General features: G+C 32.4%; 2 protein-coding genes across 2 annotated transcripts in view; both read right to left on the bottom strand.

Annotated features, from left to right (window-relative positions):
- LOC126745659 (sodium/potassium/calcium exchanger 4-like) overlaps positions 1-1,497 on the bottom strand; it is a 28,583-nt gene extending 27,086 nt beyond the window's left edge. Inside the window, exon 1 of the mRNA XM_050453603.1 lies at positions 1,353-1,497. The gene's annotated coding sequence lies outside the window, so the exon portion shown is untranslated. The remainder of the gene's footprint in view (positions 1-1,352) is intronic.
- A 3,872-nt stretch (positions 1,498-5,369) lies between these two features.
- Positions 5,370-18,098, bottom strand: LOC126745660 (large neutral amino acids transporter small subunit 1). The gene is made up of 5 exons (XM_050453605.1): positions 17,695-18,098; positions 12,213-12,465; positions 11,918-12,154; positions 11,541-11,865; positions 5,370-6,354 (listed from the first exon to the last, which is right to left on the bottom strand). The coding sequence occupies exons 1-5, from the start codon at positions 17,933-17,935 to the stop codon at positions 5,956-5,958; spliced, it is 1,455 nt and encodes a 484-aa protein (XP_050309562.1). The 5' UTR covers positions 17,936-18,098; the 3' UTR covers positions 5,370-5,955.
- Positions 18,099-20,794: the final 2,696 nt, after the last annotated feature.

Here is a 20,794-nt window from a genome sequence, read left to right on the forward strand (position 1 = left end):
TTTTAAATTATTTTGTTAAGTGTGTATGTGTTTAATAAATCAGTGTCTTAATTTACACCTAAACAAACAGTAAGAAACGCTAGAGTATTTATGTTTTCACGTGTATTTATTATTTTATTTTTTATATTTAATATACTTAAATAATACAAAAAAAGGACAAGTGTAATATGTAAGACACTTACCTATACACCAACTAAACAAGATCTTCTCCATTTACCGAAATAATTGAACTTGCTCTGGTCAACAATAATAATCCCCTCTATATATAGTTGAACAATTAAGTAAACAAGTATGTGTTAAATATTGACTTAAGAGCAAAACTTATAATTTAATGGTCGTTAATTATATTATAGAGCCGAAAAATGCTCTGGAACACTAGGAAAATAGGTAATTACCCTCAATGAATAATCGACGTTGACGATTTTTAAAATGCATTTAATGGCTATTGGGCTAAAAAGAGAACATTTCTTTGGCACGTGTTTCTTCTTATTGACATTCTCAAGGTAGCTAATAACTAATAAGCTGCTTCTGTGGTAAAATCAACAAGAAGCCTTAATAATAATATATTCATTGTAATGTTATTACATAAGTCAAATGCGTAAAAAAAATTAAAACGATTTCCGGTTAATTTACCTAATCAATGGCTGATAAATATGTGATGTGATAAATGTATTATGTTAACTTATTTTGACATTTGATTGAATAAAACTGTCCAAGCTGATTAAGTTAAGAATAGATTTAAGTAATGAAACGTAGTGATTGGCTGATTATCAAGATCGAAACTTTGCTCTCTCAAGTTTTTTTTACAAAACAACAACACAATGATTAATTGAAAATTAACTAATAAGAGAGAAAATGTAAGTGGATGATGAATGGAGAGTTTTTGGATAGTACTTGAGCAGAAAACATCAAAGGAAAATGATAGTTAAACAGGTTTATCATTCTGTAGCAATATCACTTACACACGTACATTAGAAACATTTATTTGCACTGTATTTACCCACTCCGATTTAAAAGTCGCGCCAATATCCCGGTTGGCCACCTGGCGGCAAAAACGAAAGATTCGCTAACATTGTAACTTGTCTCCAGAGATGTCGCCACCACGATGGTTCCCGAGTATCGGATATCTGCTGGTTTATTCGTGGTGTTTAAGATCTTTACAATATTATCCTGTTATTTCTTAATTGTTTTTATTGCATGGCCATATAGCAACTCCATTTAGCTTTCTACTAAAATTTGTCGTTCATTTTAATTCCTTTATAAAATATTTAATCTCTTCTAAGATTATAAACGTTTTAATTAAATATTACTTTACTAGACTTTATTGAAAAATACAATAATTAAATAATTACCTTTGAAGTACCTCGGATACCCTAGACATTTTATTCGATTCAAAATAACACACACACTGTTAATTAAATAAATGATTTATAAACAATAATTAATACAAGTTAGGCTTAGTCAACCAAAACAATAAGTTGTAAATGATTAAAATAAGTCAACTGGTTCCTAGACATATATTATTGCAGTCCTTAATCTCTGCGTATCAGATTGCGTCTCAATAATATCAGTTCGCGCAATTTGCAACATGACATGAATCTTGTGCAACGAGTATGTTTATCTAGGAAACTCTCTGGTATAATTTTTCTTATTAGGTGTCTATCTAAGACTGTTTTAAGATCATGGCTTTCTATTTTATTTTGAATTGGGAACATCTGCTGAAATATTTGCTTTACAGCGAGTGCTTTTCAGTATATAATTAAGTGTTTTTTTAGGGTGAATGAAGCACTTATTTTATAATTCATATCAATAGATATCTATCTATTTATAAAAAAAAAACAAGCAATTTTTGCGTGCTTTTTAGGTAATAAATGAAATTTATTTAGTCAGATTTTATACTATAATGAAAAAACGATTAATATAATAAAATATAAATAAAAATATATTCTTTGATAATGAGTTTATATGTATCCACATATTTTCTCCATAAGGGCTTTTTTTTTAAACAATATTTTTATTAACAGACTTGATACTTAACCTTGTAAAAACAATGAAACTGATAAAAATGCATAATTCAGAAATTTTTACATATCTGATGCGCGACATCTCTTATTTTATTTCAAGGGTTTTCGAAGTATAAATTTATATACCACCGTATCATATTTATTTTAGTCTCTGTGAATTGCCTTTCAATTTTTCCATTAATGAAATATTCTTGTATAATATCGTGTCGTGTATAATCTTATATATATTTTTTAAAATCTTACCACCTAAAACAGCAAAAATCATGGAAAAAAGTCACTTTGTAACAAGAATAAATAGCCGGTGTCACCGTCAAGAACGCGTTTACGCAACAAACCCCAAGGGAAATAATGAGTCAATGTATACATATATTTACGCGAAGACGAGTAATTCTTTTTTACTGTGTTTAGTTAATATAAAACAATCGAGGAAAATCCGTCGTTGCGTAAATTGTCAACCAGTTGTATCGATTCTTCAAATTCATTTGCCACTGCCTGACTTCTTTTAAGAAATTGAACTAGGTAATTATTTATTTATTTACATCGCTCAACCGTTCTATTAATAGATTAGAATAAATAGGTAATATATATTGACTAACACATTAATAAATATGAAAGGAATCAAATATATTTATTTAAATTAGGCGAATTATTATTATTATAAATCATACTGATCCTATATAGAGTTGTACTTATTTCAAGCACATCCTAAAAGCGAAAATTTAGTGATGTTGAAGATTTGAGAATTAAGTGAGAAATTCTTAATGTGAATTGATTTACACAAACAACACATGATATATTATTACCATTAAATATATATTTATTTAACGATTTATTATGGTCAAGGTGTATTTATTAAACTGTAGAATATACGTATATTATTCTGGTTACAAAAGGAAGAGCATTTCGGCATTTAAATAAATTTTAACAAGATTTATATATCTAGTTTTAAGCTCGATTACTACACCTCCAATATTTAATGGTATTCTTTTGAAAAATCACTTTTTTTCATTCATATTATCCAATCTAATAACGTTGTTTTGACACTTAATATTTATATCCAAAATTATATCAAATTTATAAAAAACAGTGTTATCAAAGTGAATATCGCATGTATATTTTCCGCAAAAACATTGTTTTTCATCAACACAACCCTTACCCCCCCACCCACCCCAAACATTTGCCTAGTAAGAAATTCTTTTGAAAAATCACTGTTTTTCGTCCATAATATCCAATCTAAGCACTGTTGTTGTATTAACTATATATTGATATAATTATATCAAATTTAAATAAACAAACTGTGTTATTAAATTCGATATTAACAACGAAATCAGCCGGTATTCAGGCGTATTATTTGGGAAAACAATGATTTTTGAAAACAATTTCTTACTGATAAGATGTGTGGGGTGGGTGGAGGGGGCAAGGGTAATCTTAATGAAAAACGGTTTATTTGCAAATAATTGCCTGAGAAAATAAAGCTTTTTAGGAAAATTATAGGTGATAACAAAATCTATAGTTTTTATATCTGTACTTTTCTCACATAACCCTAAGGTTTTCGAGTAAAATGTGAAATTTATTTCTTGAAAATAAGGTGTATCGCTATGAAAATTGCAGTAGTTGCGCCATTTTTTATCGGAAATAAGTAGAAATTCAGTTTTTTTAAGATAAGTCATTAGGTTTAAAAAAAAATTAAGTTTTTTTGATTTTAGATAACTTTTCATTATCCAGGTCGAAAAATAGAGTTTTTAAATTAAAACTATTGGTATATTTATCAACCGTATATGATCAAGGTATACTTATAAAACTGTAAAATATACGTACAGGGTTAGCCACCCCTCTAAAATTTTTGTTTCTTGACCAATTTTCAAAAACTTTCTTTTGTTGGATAGATGGTCAAAAATGGCACTTATGAGCCAAGTTCGACATTTAGAGAAAGCAGGTCATGGTCTACTCTATTCAAGTTTGAAGTGCGAAAAATCGAGAAGTGGTATTAGCGATATTTATTTTTGAAAAATGGTACTGGATTATTGTTCAGGACCACTTAAAACATAAGTGTACCGAATTTGGTTATGATAGTATACAGGGTGTTGAAATAAATTGGAGTAAAATTTTTAAAAGGCGCAATAACATTCTTAATCGAATACGAATATTTTTTAAATTTTTGGCTAATTGAGATGCGTCTTGAGAACACAAAGGTTGGAAATATCCTTTAACAAACAACAATCGATCATATTATCATACTATTTTGGGCTTCACAATAATACAACTTCATTTATAATTTTTTTAGTTTTATTTCATTGTTAGGTTGCAATTTACACTTCATTGGTTACTTAATAATGTAATGTAGGCTAAGCAGCAAAAACTGAAAATAATTACCTTAAAGAATTACCTAACACCAAAGATAATAATACTTCTAGTATTTTATGTTTGTAAACACTCAAATTTAAAAATTAATGCCACAAAACTAAATATTAGTTCCTTCAATATGTCCTCAATTAATTTTTATACATTTTTCTATGCGTCTTCTGTTGTTTACTACCACCCTTCTTAACTGTATCCTACGCTTATTTCATTACACTCTTCTTTAATGCGCTCACAAAGATCATGTAGAGTTTGCGGTCTTGATTTGTACACTTTGTTTTTAAGGGTTCCCCAAAGAAAAAAATCTAAGGGTGTCTACTATTTCTCCATTGTCTATCAACTTAAAAAAAAAAACAAATTTTATTGTTTTCTAAGAAGTTCATTCTTCCGAGGATCTTTTCACAAAAGGCACCTATTAAAACTTAAATCATTTTATGCGGGTACTTTTACCGAACGGTTTAAATGACAAAAGAATTCTTAACAATGGACCTATATTAAACCTACAAAGCAACGTCCGGGCAAAACAGCATCACGTTTCTCACAGATTCAATTTAAAATTAACTAACCGAATAATATGATTTAAAACAAAGGGAATCTTGAGACTCGACCTACTATAGAAAGTACATTTTAGACACTACTGATCGATTTCTTTCCGCACCCAAGACCTGAGTTTGCCAGGCTTGTATGCATGTTAGGTTAGGTTAAGTGTGCGAGTGTTTGAGTTGATTGGCTTGTTAATTCCTGCCATGTATATGCTACTATTGATTGGAAGCAGTACTACTCCACGTGTGAATGGAATGCTTATAAGTACTGTTGATAAAGTTAGGAACCTGGGCAATTTAAAGTTGGGTCTGATTTACTAGTAGTCCAAGAGCACCTTATGGACATATATGTTTTAATAAACACCTTGCACTTGTAATAATTGTTGACTCTGACTGATTTAATCAAAGACAGGCGTGATAAGTAAGGTTAACGAAACCAATCAAATGCTATGAAATAATTTATTTAAATACAATTTCATCAGACGTATATAATCTCAAGCGTGTATGTGATAAATTTCTGGTATTGATTAGCCTGATTGTATTTGGAACAACAGATCTATAAAATATTTACATATCATTATTGTGAAATTTGATTCGGATACATTATTATGTCAAAATATTTCAAGACTATACAGGATGTTCTAAAAATAGGCATGTATCTTGAAAACTGTGCATTTCCGAACCCATGTTTATAGAAACTTTTTCTCATATTTTTTTACAAGGAATCACCCACTGAAATATCTCCGCCTAATTTTCGAACACCCTGTATAGAGCATTTTTTGAGGCATACAATTCGTCGGTTGCAAAAAGGCACTTTAATAAAAAAATAAAACTTATCTATAAATCGCTAAAACTATTGTAAACAGGGAGTACATTAAAAATGTTAGGATCCAATTTAAAATGTAGGCGTACGTAAAAAATTATATATTATTTACAGGGTGTGTTAAATTCGTATAAAAATTGGTCCAAAAAGTTTCCACTTTTAATTCACATATAAGTCCAAACGAACCCTAATATAACAAACCCTAAAATCACAGCCCTTTTTCGTAAACCTGTTCAGGTATACACATGAACAATTTCGCGCAACTATCGTTGAAGTTATCGAACAGTTTTTGTAGCCATTTCGGTTTGTTTTGCCACCATATGGTGACCATGTACACTGGTATGCCGAGCAAAATGATCGCCGTGGCCACGCCCACTTCCACGGGACTCTCGTAACACGGAAATATCACCAAAAAGACGCAAATGACGAAGAACGTTATCGGTAAGATGTAGTTCACTTTAATCGGTCTCGATACGTTCGGCATGGTGTAACGCATGTATAGGAGCCCCAGGACGCTGATCGTGATGAAAAGGGCTTCCACAAATTGAACGTAGTTGATGAGTACGTAAACGTCCGAGACTATCAGGAGTGCTAGTGTAATTAGACACTGAAAAAAAATAATAGAGTTAGTAAACAGTTTGTGGGAGAGCGTTAGGTTTCGTTTATTGTCAACTAAAACGTGAAATGCGATATAAACCTAAAAAATTGACTTTTTAGGCATTTTTCTTGTTCCTAGACTCACAAATCATGGTCGATCGCTATTAAATGATGTTCATCGTCTTGGGTGGATACAATTATGTAAGTAAAGTGACTTTTCAAGGTGATCCAGGACGTAGCTAACACGTGAAATGCGGTAGAAACTCAAAAAATGGACTTTACACCCACTTTTTGGCATTTTTCTTGTTCCTAGACTCACAAATCACGGTCGATCGCTATTAAATGATGTTCATCGTCTTGTGAGAACATAATTATGTAAATAAAGTAACTTTTCAAGGTGATCCAGGACGTAGCTAAAACGTGACATGCGGTAGAAACTGAAAAAATGGACTTTACACCCACTTTATGGCATTTTTCTTGTTCGTAGACTCACAAATCATAGTCCATCGCTATTAAATGATGTTAATCGTCTTGGGTGAACATAATTATGTAAGTAAAGTAACTTTTCAAGATAATCCAGGATGTAACTGAAACGTGACATGCGGTAGAAACCTAAAAACTGGACTTTACACCCGCTTTTTGGCATTTTTCTTGTTCCTAGACTCACAAATCACGGTCGATCGCTATTAAATGATGTTCATCGTCTTGGGAGGACATAATTATGTAAGTAAAGTAACTTTTCAAAGAGATCCAGGATGTAATTAAAAAGTGACATGCGGTAGAAACTGAAAAAATGGACTTTACACCCACTTTATGGCATTTTTCTTGTTCGTAGACTCACAAATCATAGTCCATCGCTATTAAATGATGTTTATCGTCTTGGGGGGACATAATTATGTAAGTAAAGTAACTTTTCAAGGTGATTCAAGATGTAACTAAAACGTGACATGCGGTAGAAACCTAAAAAATGGACTTTACACCCACTTTTTGGCAATTTTCTTGTTCCTAGACTCACAAATCATGGCCGATCGCTATTAAATGATGTTCATCATCTTGTGAGGACATAATTATGTAAATAAAGTAACTTTTCAAGGTGATCCAGGACGTAGCTAAAACGTGGCATGCGGTAGAAACTCAAAAACTGGACTTTACACCCACTTTTTGGCATTTTTCTTGTTCCTAGACTCACAAATCATGGCCGATCGCTATTAAATGATGTTCATCGTCTTGGGTGGACATAATTATGTAAGTAAAGTAACTTTTCAAGGTGATCCAGGACGTAACTAAAACGTGAAATGCGGTAGAAACTCAAAAAAAGGACTTTACACCCACTTTTTGGTATTTTTCTTGTTCCTAGACTCACAAATCATGGTTGATCGCTATTAAATGATGTTCATCGTCTTGGGTGGACATAATTATGTAAGTAAAGTAACTTTTCAAGATGATCCAGGACGTAACTAAAACGTGAAATGCGGTAGAAACTCAAAAAAAGGAATTTACACCCACTTTTTAGCATTTTTCTTGTTCCTAGACTCACAAATCATGGCCGATCGCTATTAAATGATGTTAATCGTCTTGGGTGGACATAATTATGTAAGTAAAGTAACTTTTCAAGGTGATCTAGGACGTAACTAAAACGTGACATGTGGTATAAACTCAATAAAAGGACTTTACACCCACTTTTTGGCATTTTTCTTGTTCCTAGACTCATAAATCACGGTCGATCGCTATTAAATGATGTTCATCGTCTTGGGAGGACATAATTATGTAAGTAAAGTAACTTTTCAAGGTGATCCAGGACGTAATTAAAACGTGACATGCGGTAGAAACTGAAAAAATAGACTTTACACCCACTTTTTGGCATTTTTCTTGTTCCTAGACTCACAAATCACGGTCGATCGCTATTAAATGATGTTGGACGCTATTAAATGAGGATGTCTTGGGAGGACATACTTATGTAAGTAAAGTAACTTTTCAAGGTGATCCAGGACGTAACTAAAACGTCACATGCGGTAGAAACCCAAAGAAAGAACTTTACACCCATTTTTTTTGCATTTTTCGTGTTCCTAGACTCACAAATCATGGTCGATCGCTATTAAATGATGTTCATCGTCTTGGGTGGATACAATTATGTAAGTAAAGTGACTTTTCAAGGTGATCCAGGACGTAGCTAACACGTGAAATGCGGTAGAAACTCAAAAAATGGACTTTACACCCACTTTTTGGCATTTTTCTTGTTCCTAGACTCACAAATCACGGTCGATCGCTATTAAATGATGTTCATCGTCTTGTGAGAACATAATTATGTAAATAAAGTAACTTTTCAAGGTGATCCAGGACGTAGCTAAAACGTGACATGCGGTAGAAACTGAAAAAATGGACTTTACACCCACTTTATGGCATTTTTCTTGTTCGTAGACTCACAAATCATAGTCCATCGCTATTAAATGATGTTAATCGTCTTGGGTGAACATAATTATGTAAGTAAAGTAACTTTTCAAGATAATCCAGGATGTAACTGAAACGTGACATGCGGTAGAAACCTAAAAACTGGACTTTACACCCGCTTTTTGGCATTTTTCTTGTTCCTAGACTCACAAATCACGGTCGATCGCTATTAAATGATGTTCATCGTCTTGGGAGGACATAATTATGTAAGTAAAGTAACTTTTCAAAGAGATCCAGGATGTAATTAAAAAGTGACATGCGGTAGAAACTGAAAAAATGGACTTTACACCCACTTTATGGCATTTTTCTTGTTCGTAGACTCACAAATCATAGTCCATCGCTATTAAATGATGTTAATCGTCTTGGGTGAACATAATTATGTAAGTAAAGTAACTTTTCAAGATAATCCAGGATGTAACTGAAACGTGACATGCGGTAGAAACCTAAAAACTGGACTTTACACCCGCTTTTTGGCATTTTTCTTGTTCCTAGACTCACAAATCACGGTCGATCGCTATTAAATGATGTTCATCGTCTTGGGAGGACATAATTATGTAAGTAAAGTAACTTTTCAAAGAGATCCAGGATGTAATTAAAAAGTGACATGCGGTAGAAACTGAAAAAATGGACTTTACACCCACTTTATGGCATTTTTCTTGTTCGTAGACTCACAAATCATAGTCCATCGCTATTAAATGATGTTTATCGTCTTGGGGGGACATAATTATGTAAGTAAAGTAACTTTTCAAGGTGATTCAAGATGTAACTAAAACGTGACATGCGGTAGAAACTCAAAAAAGGGAGTTTACACCCACTTTTGGCATTTTTCTTGTTCCTAGACTTACAAATCATTGTCGATCGCTATTAAATGATGTTCATCGTCTTGGGTGAACATAATTATATAAGTAAAGTTATTTTTCAAAGAGATCCAGGATGTAACTAAAACGTGACATGCGGTAGAAACCTAAAAAATGGACTTTACACCCACTTTTTGGCAATTTTCTTGTTCCTAGACTCACAAATCATGGCCGATCGCTATTAAATGATGTTCATCATCTTGTGAGGACATAATTATGTAAATAAAGTAACTTTTCAAGGTGATCCAGGACGTAGCTAAAACGTGAAATGCGGTAGAAACTCAAAAAATGGACTTTACACCCACTTTTTGGCAATTTTCTTGTTCCTAGACTCACAAATCATGGCCGATCGCTATTAAATGATGTTCATCATCTTGTGAGGACATAATTATGTAAATAAAGTAACTTTTCAAGGTGATCCAGGACGTAGCTAAAACGTGGCATGCGGTAGAAACTCAAAAACTGGACTTTACACCCACTTTTTGGCATTTTTCTTGTTCCTAGACTCACAAATCATGGCCGATCGCTATTAAATGATGTTCATCGTCTTGGGTGGACATAATTATGTAAGTAAAGTAACTTTTCAAGGTGATCCAGGACGTAACTAAAACGTGAAATGCGGTAGAAACTCAAAAAAAGGACTTTACACCCACTTTTTGGTATTTTTCTTGTTCCTAGACTCACAAATCATGGTTGATCGCTATTAAATGATGTTCATCGTCTTGGGTGGACATAATTATGTAAGTAAAGTAACTTTTCAAGATGATCCAGGACGTAACTAAAACGTGAAATGCGGTAGAAACTCAAAAAAAGGAATTTACACCCACTTTTTAGCATTTTTCTTGTTCCTAGACTCACAAATCATGGCCGATCGCTATTAAATGATGTTAATCGTCTTGGGTGGACATAATTATGTAAGTAAAGTAACTTTTCAAGGTGATCTAGGACGTAACTAAAACGTGACATGTGGTATAAACTCAATAAAAGGACTTTACACCCACTTTTTGGCATTTTTCTTGTTCCTAGACTCATAAATCACGGTCGATCGCTATTAAATGATGTTCATCGTCTTGGGAGGACATAATTATGTAAGTAAAGTAACTTTTCAAGGTGATCCAGGACGTAATTAAAACGTGACATGCGGTAGAAACTGAAAAAATAGACTTTACACCCACTTTTTGGCATTTTTCTTGTTCCTAGACTCACAAATCACGGTCGATCGCTATTAAATGATGTTGGACGCTATTAAATGAGGATGTCTTGGGAGGACATACTTATGTAAGTAAAGTAACTTTTCAAGGTGATCCAGGACGTAACTAAAACGTCACATGCGGTAGAAACCCAAAGAAAGAACTTTACACCCATTTTTTTTGCATTTTTCGTGTTCCTAGACTCACAAATCATGGTCGATCGCTATTTAATGATGTTCATCGTCTTGGGTGGACATAATTATGGTAAGTAGAGTAACTTTTCAAGGTGATCCCAGACATGAATGGACTTTACACTCACTTTTTGACAAGTCCAACATGGCAGAGAAATTGTTTAATAAATTATATTTAAAATCATTGAAATTCAAATAGAAATTTGGCACCTTAAAGTCGTCTTATAAAATCAATTTTTTATTTTGTGTACTACATTCATGCAAAGACGAGGCTTCAATAAATTGTTCGTAGTATGCGATTTTTATTGAGGGAGGTATGTATAATACAAGAACAGTTACAAAGTAATAGTTTTGCAAAATAACTTTTACAACCAACAATGTCGATTAATAAGAACCGTTGACTTTAATCCAGAAGATTAATAGGTGTTGATGTGCTTTAGGTAGGTATTCGTTTAAATTGTACATAAGAATAAGGTCCCCCTAGTGTTTTTAAAAATTCATTCGACTTACCATAAACAAAAGAGAAGGCACCGGTGTCAGTCTTTTAACGTCTATCAAAGAGATGGCTCTAGGTAAATGGCCGTCCCTAGCACCAACGAAAAACAGTCGTGACGACGCAAAAATGGCCCCATTCAAAGACCCGAAGGTGGCGCATGCCACAAAAACTGGCATCAAAAACGATGCAACTCCCAACATTCGGTCGCCGAAAGTTATGGCCACGGCATCCGATGCCAATATGTCGTTTCGGGTTAATACTGCGAAGTAAGCGATATTCGTCACAACGTAAATGATCGTCACTAGCGGCATAGATATGCATATTGCCCTCGGAAGATTCCTGAAAGTAATGAAACATAAATAATGAACCTGGGGGCTTAAGGACACTTTACCTGTAAGGATTCTTCAGTTCCTCAGTGACGTAGTTCAAATAATTCCATCCAGAATAGGAGAACAGTCCGTTATAAAAAGACAACGCAAGATGAGACGGGCCCCAGTTCGTCCCGTCCATGGGAGCGTGAAAGTTCTCCCAATGTCCAGTGAAAAGATGGTAAAAACCGGCTGCCACGATTATTAATAAAGCGAATATTTTCGTGGCAGTGAACGTATCTGTTACCCTCGTTACCCACCTGAAAAAGTACCATTTGCAAGGCATTTTTCATTGCATCTCAATTATAAATAACTCACTTTACGTTATAACAGTTAATCAAAGTTAAGCCGCAGATGGTGGCTGCGGCAAGCAACCTAACTGCCTCCACGGGGGCTTTGCAATCGCCCCAAAACGGTTGGATGATGTACTGGGCGAAAGTCATCGCTGTAATAGCATTGCCCGTAGGAACTAAAATGAATAGGGCGACCCAGAGGTACAGGAAGGCTGGTAGAGGACCGAATGCTTCCATTATGTAGGCGTAGTCTCCTCCCGACTTTGGAATCATTGTACCTAGAAAGAAATAAAGTGAAATAAAGTTGTTCACTGTATAGCAGCTTTTCAGTACCTACATATAAGTGCTCTATGTAAATAGTGAGTGTTTATAAGAGAGTTCAGTCCTGCTCCGAAACATCTCCGATGTATAACATACTCTAGAGATGTGAGAGACAAAGAAACTTGAGTATTTATTTATTTAATTAGTATTACAGCATTAACAGCCAAATAGCCAATCACAGATACTGAAATTACTTATAACTAATAAATTCAAAATAATCAGAAGCACTAAGTAAATAATACAAAATCCTACATAACTTTTAGAAAATTAAATTTAATTAACTTTTAGAAATCTAAATACCTACTTACACAGGAACAAACGTTATAAACTATTTGAATCCTGCATCTGAGAAGCATACAACCTATCATTTATAATTCTAGTAAAACTTTCTAGGCTTATGAAATCTATGTCCAAGTCACTAGCATGAATATTAAAAGAATTGCACATTTTATATGTAGGTGTGCTTTTAAAAATATTTGTCCTTCAAAAATCTAAATTGAAAGTCTTTCTTTGTCTAGTGTTGAGCCAGCATTGACAAAAAATGGAAGCATGGAAAGTATTTCTGGAGAGTTAATTTTATTTGTTATGATTTTACACATATAGACAAGGCAAATTTTTTGGTGTCTATTGTCCAGGGAGACCCTATTTAATTCCTGCAATACCAATAAATGGTTATAGCCCTGACTTGGAAAAATATCCATCCTTTTTGAAAAACATGTATTTCAGAAATTTACGTTGTACACGTTCTATAGTTTTAGTCCACATATTGTGGTGACCATACTCCACACCAGACGGTCAAACAATTTTAAACAACACTCAACCCTAAAACCCTTGGTAGACCTGACGATAAATCCCATTGTTCTATGTGCTTTATATACAAACTCAACAATGTTGTCAGTAAAAGTCTGCTGGTGTACCATTAACGCTATTCTCATATTTAAAAAAATATTTATTAAGAGTTAGAAACATAGAAGAACACTTTTTTTCATTAAAACTAAAATCATTTAAGTTACACCAGTCTACAACACTTTGTAAATTTCTTTGCGAAACATGTCAATCCTCTAGTGTACTAATTTCCATATACTTGCATTTTAAAGTAATCAGCAAAACATAAGGCCCTTAAATTACCTATAGCATACAATATGGCATTTATAGCAATTAGAAACAAAAGGGGTCCCAAATTGGATCCTTGGGGAGCCTCAGAGGTACTAGTATAAATATTAGACTTTGCACCTCTGACTTCGGTTAAATAAGAAATAATTAATTTTATTAAAATATTTGTAACACTACTTTTATACAGAGATTTCACTATGTTTCACTCTGTCAAAAGCCTTCTCTGTATCAGTATAGATTACATCAACTCGCTCTTTCTTATTAAGGGCGTTATGTACATGCTGGCAAAATGTTATCAGGTTAGTCAATGTCGACTTTTTTGGTAAAAAACCATGTTGACTTTCCAATATACTATATTTTACTTCATCATAATATAGTCCATCGAACAATATAATTTCAAACACTTTGGATATACAGAGTTTAGTATAGTAACTGGTCGATAATTTATTACTTCATTCAGTATACTAAAGGAATACATTGAAAATTCTGCACATTATTGTGATAATATGGTGCATGCGTACCTGCTTTCACCAAAGGGTCATGATTCTCTTATTTTGATCCTTGTTTAATGTTTAGGGAAGGAGCAAGGTAAGTGAATAAATAAATATGTAGGAGGTTCCTATAAGATTGTATAAGATCTATTATACTAATCAGAAAAGCTTACCATAAGAGAGGTAGAACATTTGTACTTAATTTTATTTATTCAAGAGCATCTGAAAATTTCATTGTAGAGCAGCAATTGGTACAGATTGTCTTTATGACTAAATTAAACCAACACTTACTTAATGGGAAATTGATTGAGTTGGTAGGAAATAATGGAAAACAAAAGCTAATAGTTTTGTTTCATAAATCTTTAAAGAGATGACACACAACTGTTATTCAGCTTTTCTTCTTGTTATGCATATGCAGGAAATTAATGAAGAGTTAGAGACTCAGTATTTAAATACGGTCCAGATGGCATGGGATACTTTTGAATGCTGATAAGAGCATAGTTCTGATATGAAAAAAAAATTCTTCAATTTATTTTATTACTTTACATATTATACATAATAGTGTTCTTTCTTATTAAATTATTCTGCATATATGTATGTTTTACTTAAAAGTTTGTATCAAATTAATACTCGTAGAGGCTCTTGTTTGGTCACAGCTAGATTATTGCAATATTGTTTTTTACAATAGCCTCAGTCTTGAAATAAATCTCAAGATCCAATTAGCTCAAAAAAGTCTCTGAGATTTGTTTGCAATATATGAAAATGTAACCATCATACACCATAATATATGTTCAAAATAAAATACTAAAATATGATCCGAGAGCAGCTTTGCATTTTGGTCAGTTTGTTTATAGAATTTACAAGTCTAGGGATCCTAAATATTTTTCAGATTATTTCACAGCAGAAGATAAGATTTACACATAAGATTTCAAATACCACTGTATAGAACAGAAGATTTTAAAATCTCATTTGCTTATCAGGGTGAATTTTTTAGTACACTCTGGAGTATACAATTTAATACAGCCATTCTCTCTTTTATAAAACAAAATACAAGACTTTATTGTAATGTTAAAAAATGAAATAGTATTGTATTGCAACTATCCATCACTAATACTGTATTATTTAATTAGCATAGAGGAACACATTATGCATTATGTGAGTGTTACCTTTTATGTAATACTTTGTCGTTGTATAATAAATATTTATTTATTTATGTAAATAGAAGTGCTGAATTATATAATATGCAAGCCATGACTCTGAGGTGAATCTTTGGATTCAGAAGGACCTCCGCAGTGGCAGGTGGATGTATCCAGAGATTGACTGTCAAAAATGCAATAAGTAGTTAAGGACTTACAACTTCCTGTCACTCTGTAAGCTAAAAATGTTATAATATTTGCTGAAAACTAATCATGCAGCTTTAAAATAGCTACTTAAGCTTAAAGATGTAAAGGTTTTGCAACTAAACATTGTGCTGGAAATGCTGAAGTTTTATTCAACGAGGAGAGGAGAAAAAGTGCAAGTGTCCAAAACCTGGGAAAGAAATTTCAAGTTACTCATTGGACCTGAATCCAAAAGCCATCACAGATAAAATATATAAGAGCTAGTCACTAATTTTAATTGACTTACTGGTTGTTACTATATTATACTTAGGGATAATGTAGATTTGATATACAATACATGGAGTTTACAAAGAGAGTTTTATTGTTTTTATTCCAGGAAGTCGAGGGGCCAATGAAAGAAACCCTCCTGATCCAGAAAAATATTTTATTTTTCCTAAAGATATTTTTATTCCTATATGGAATAAGAGGAAATTCATACCAATGTATACCGGCTTATATCTCTAAAAGATACCAACTTGTAGAAAGTAATGTTAACAGATCTGATGTCTTAGTGGTTAGACTATAGGTAAGTATAGGTATCTCGAGGTTCAATTTTGGGGCCATTATTGTTTCTGCTCTATTCGAATGATTTTTCTCTACAATTGAATTCTTTAATGAGACCTCCCTTTAGGTTTATAGAAGAAATACAGCTAAGTGACAAAGTGCTTTATGTATTGTTATTAAACATAAAGAAAAAACCTTCAATATTTTCATTAGCTAAGACCCGAGGACAACATTTTTCAGAATGTTATTAAATTTTTGGGTATCTTCCTTAATAAAGGATTAAATTTTAAACAACACATAGAAAAATTACCTTGCTAGCATAACTTTATTAATCGGAAAATTATTAGCATTAACAGCAATAGATGGAAAATTAACAGCATAGATTGCAGGAGATGTTTTTCAGGTACTTTAAAGACCTCCAAATGTTAACAGTGCCTGTACTTTTTATTTGATTAAATTTATTACTTATGTCAAAGTCAAAAAGTAGCTTTATTTTATTTATAACTAACAAAATAATGTTGTGTACAAAGCCTTATCTCTTAATTCTTAATTTCTAATCTATCTTAATTTCTAAGTTAGTAAATATGCAAAGCACATTTATTATTATTTTACTTTTAAGTTGCATATAAAATAATAGAGGGTAAACTTAATTTAAACCAATGTAGGACATAGAAAAATTTAATGAAATAAGTGGATGAGAGGGAAAAATGATTAAATAGTTTTTTCCCTTATAAACTATGGACTTTTTCACTTGCCCAGACCTCGGTATAGGTAAAGATAGAAAAAAGGTGGTCTTGTATTATATGGCTGAGTAAAATACAGTTCCTCTTTGAACTTTTTGTGAACAAGGCACACAGATGTAGCACGAAAGATACTAAAGTTTTGTAATTACTTCTATTAAATTATATAATCATCTTTCAGGCAGCATTAGGCTTATGCAATTACAAACAATTTAAATAATAAATGGTAAAGAGCATATTAATATCTCCTTCTCCTTTTACATTACTAAAATTTTTGTATAAACCACTGGAAATTGAAATTTTTTTAAAGAAATTACTTTTTTTAGACTTATCTTCCGATGTTCATTAGTTGTATTTATATTTTTGTTATTGGTTAAATAAATATTGTTCATTTAGAGTCTTCTCTTTTTCATTGTAAAGTTGTATAGTTGAAGCAAATAAATGAGTATTGATTTTGATTGATTTAAATAAGTTGAAATGAGAAAAATATCAGAAATCTGGTGGGTATCAGTTGCCCCTTTAGTTGCCTTTAGTAACACACAATAATTCTTTTTATGGATCTCAACTAAAGAACAGTGTAAAAATATTCCTTTAAACATCATAGGCATGTGCTAAGAATCCATATAATAGTTTTGCTTTAGATCTTCCAAAACAGTGGCATAAAGGATAAATACTCAGAAGAAGGGAACTTCTATTTTGGGACCTTTAATAAGCATATTCTTAATACAGACTCTTACTGGAATATATAACATCCTTTTCACTAAGAAATCTTCCACTTATATTTAATGAGCTATTACTACTAAGTGCTTTAATATATTGACCCAGATTTCAATTCAAACATTCTGATGCAATGATTACAAAATTCCACCTGATGGTATTCTGATAAGTGGCGCACCGCGAACACCTATATACATAATATGTGGCAAATTATCATGATTATATTTCTAGTGTTCTCTTACCTAGTTCGGCATAACAAAGTGCTCCTAGCATGGACAATATCCCAGACATGACCCATACAATCAAAGCCATGCCCATAGATCCTGAATAATTCAAAACTCCTTTGGGGGAAACGAAAATGCCGGAGCCCACAATAACACCCACTATAATAGCCACTCCGTCTATCAAAGTAAGTTCCTTCTTCATTTTGAATCCTCCCTCCGAGGAGGAGGAGGACTCCTCTTTTTCTTCACTTTTCGCCATCTCGACTACCCGCACTACCACCACCTTACCATCTGCACACCAGTTGATACCATGCCGCGATCATAGAATAATATTGAGGGGGTATACCGATATATGGCCGCGATTAAGCCACACGTGGTAGTCGAATATCGTGGGTATTATTTAGGGTACGACAGTTATCCCCACTAAAAACCGGTTAAACATGCAAGATTACCTACGTATGTATGTATATATGTTGCCCGAACGTGCGGTAAGGAAAGGTTCGCCCGCCGATTTCCTGTGTAAATTTACTATACAATACATCTCTGTATGCTATTAACGTATATACGCTGTTTGATGTTTACTTTCGCACCGTATCGGCCCTGGCCCCTCTTTTTAATCTAGTTTAGTTTATTAGCATTAGAACGACGACTACCGGGTGTTCTATTCTATTCGCCGACAAACACCGCTCGGATTACCGCTTTGAGCCTGTTTAACTCACCTCTAATCGCTATCCGAGCATCCAGGATGACCATTGGGGGGGTGTTGAATATAGTTTTTGCCCCTGATTGAAGCAAATAGATGTTCTGGCAGGTCTTACTTGCCATTTAAATAAAATAAAATTTAATATTTAAATGTTCATTCTTTCCAGGCACTTCAAGTGATTTCTGATTCTACTGCAGGTATATTGTATGTATTCGTGTTTTCCAGGCATTTTGTGTGCAGAGATTCCTCAAGGATTCGTCCAGGCATTTGATGTGTTTTTCGTCCCTTGACGTCATTTCCTTCGATTACTTTTCCTTGGATTTGAAATCGTTTTTCAAGCTCTCATTTTATATCTCCCATCAGGATGCACAAATTAATTGTTTATTTGCACTTTACAAATTACACTATTGTTACAATCCTATTATTACAAAATACATTCCTAAATTATTCGACAGAACTATAAACCAATTACATGTTTTTAAAATTCTTCTTAGTTAGGGTAAAGTAATATTATAAGAAAAGTCTATTTTATCCTGTTTTTATTATTTATTTACCAAACATTGTCTAACAGGAAATTCCTAATAACAAGACAACATATGCTTAACAGATGAAAAGTAATTATACAAAACTAGCTTAGGTAAATAGCATATGAACCTACAAAAATTGATTTGACTCAAAAACAGCTAGAGGCAACAGAGAATTAAATGGAGAATTTATATATATAGAAATATTTAATATGGGTATAAGTCTTTTGCAATTTTGCGTTTGAATGTAGCTATATATAGATATAGTGCTATTAAACAGGTTAATATCATTATTGCTTGAGTATGAGCAAGCTCTATATACTTAAGGGTGCATTTTTTGCTAAGTTATACTTATACAAAGTCTATTTATTTCAAATTGAAATATATAGACTTTGTTTAGTAGGTCTATTTTCTAAATGAAAGCGAAGGTGTTTTTTAGTGTGTATAGGGGAAACATAAGTAGTCTGGTTTTGTTTAATGTTTAATATACAGGATGTCAAAATGTTTTTATAGGCTTATTTTAAGGAGGTGATCTACCTATTCAAATGAAAAACGTTCAGTAAACATTACATTAAAATTTATAGTATGAAACAAATATAATCAATAAAATAAAACAAGAACTTTTCCGGTCCATAGGTACGATTTTTAAAAACAGGGATTTTGCAGAAGAATTTTTTACTGGTAAGCTGTTTGGGGTGGGCGGGGGGTGTAAGGGTAGTGTTAATGAAAAACGTTTTTATTACATAAAATAATTGCCTTAAAAGAAATATATTTAATTAATTAAATAATTTATTCTCTCAGGTTACAGAAAATTAACTATAATTTATATTATTCTTAATTTTTAATCATTTATACACAGCATGCAAAGCTTTGTAGTTTTTATCAAATTAATGTTTTTGAATGGTATTTTTTTCAGTTTTCTTAGTAAATTACAAAGTTTTTTTCTCTAAGGTGATTATTTTCTGCAAAAAAAAAACGTTTATCATTAAATCAACCTTTACCCCCCACCCACCCCCCACAACTTACCAGTAAGAAATTATTTTCAAAAATCATTATTTTCCAAAATAATACGCATGAATAACAGCTGCTTTCGCCGTTAATATCTAATCTAATAACACAGTTTGTTCATTTAAATTTGATATAATTATTTATATGTATAAATATTTAATACAAAAACGGTGCTATTAGATTGGATTTTATAAAAACGATAATATAAACTGATTTTTCAAAAGAATTTAATCAAATATTTGAGATGTAGTAATCGAGTTTAAAAACTAGATATGTAAATCCCGTGACAATTTTTCTAAATGGCGAAATTTTCTCCCTTTTTTGTAAACAGAATCGTATAAAATATATATTCTACAGTTTGATAAATATACCTTGACCCTATCAGGTGATCAGGTGACAAATATACCAAAACCAAAACTTTATAAATAAATCGTTGAATAAATATATATTTAACTCAGGCGGCCCTGTAAAAGAAATTTTTAAAATCCATTTACTTATCCTTGTATTCTGAAAATGTTCCAAATATTAGAACTGTGTATATTTATTCTGTGTGCCTACTTATTTATGCCAAGCCATCCTCTGCTGCAACAGTCAATCACTCCCATCATAGAACTAGAAATAACGTCAATAAACATCTTGTTATAGCAAGCAGTAATTCTAATATTAATTTAAGAATCTGTAATTACCTTAGCCCCTAAGTTCTACAACTGTTGCCTGGTTATATTAGGAACATATTTGTTTTTGGTTCTACTGTAGTTGTATTTTTATACTAAATATATTTAAACTAGTTTTTTCTTCTCATTCAGATATTTACTGATTTTAATTAAGTTAGCTACTAACTTTAGAATGTTTAAATCTATGTAGTGAATATAACTGCACATAC

This window comes from Anthonomus grandis, chromosome 16 (genome assembly GCF_022605725.1).
Source record: "Anthonomus grandis grandis chromosome 16, icAntGran1.3, whole genome shotgun sequence".
Lineage (NCBI taxonomy): Eukaryota > Metazoa > Arthropoda > Insecta > Coleoptera > Curculionidae > Anthonomus > Anthonomus grandis.

Coding starts and splice junctions, on each gene's coding strand:
- LOC126745660 (XM_050453605.1), bottom strand. CDS start 17,935: ATGGCGAAAAGTGAAGAAAAAGAGGAGTCCTCCTCCTCCTCGGAGGGA. Junction 12,155..12,212: donor ATTAACTGTTATAACGTAAA/GTGAGTTATTTA, acceptor GTACTTTTTCAG/GTGGGTAACGAGGGTAACAG. Junction 6,355..11,540: donor TGCCTTCTCTTTTGTTTATG/GTAAGTCGAATG, acceptor ATTTTTTTTCAG/TGTCTAATTACACTAGCACT.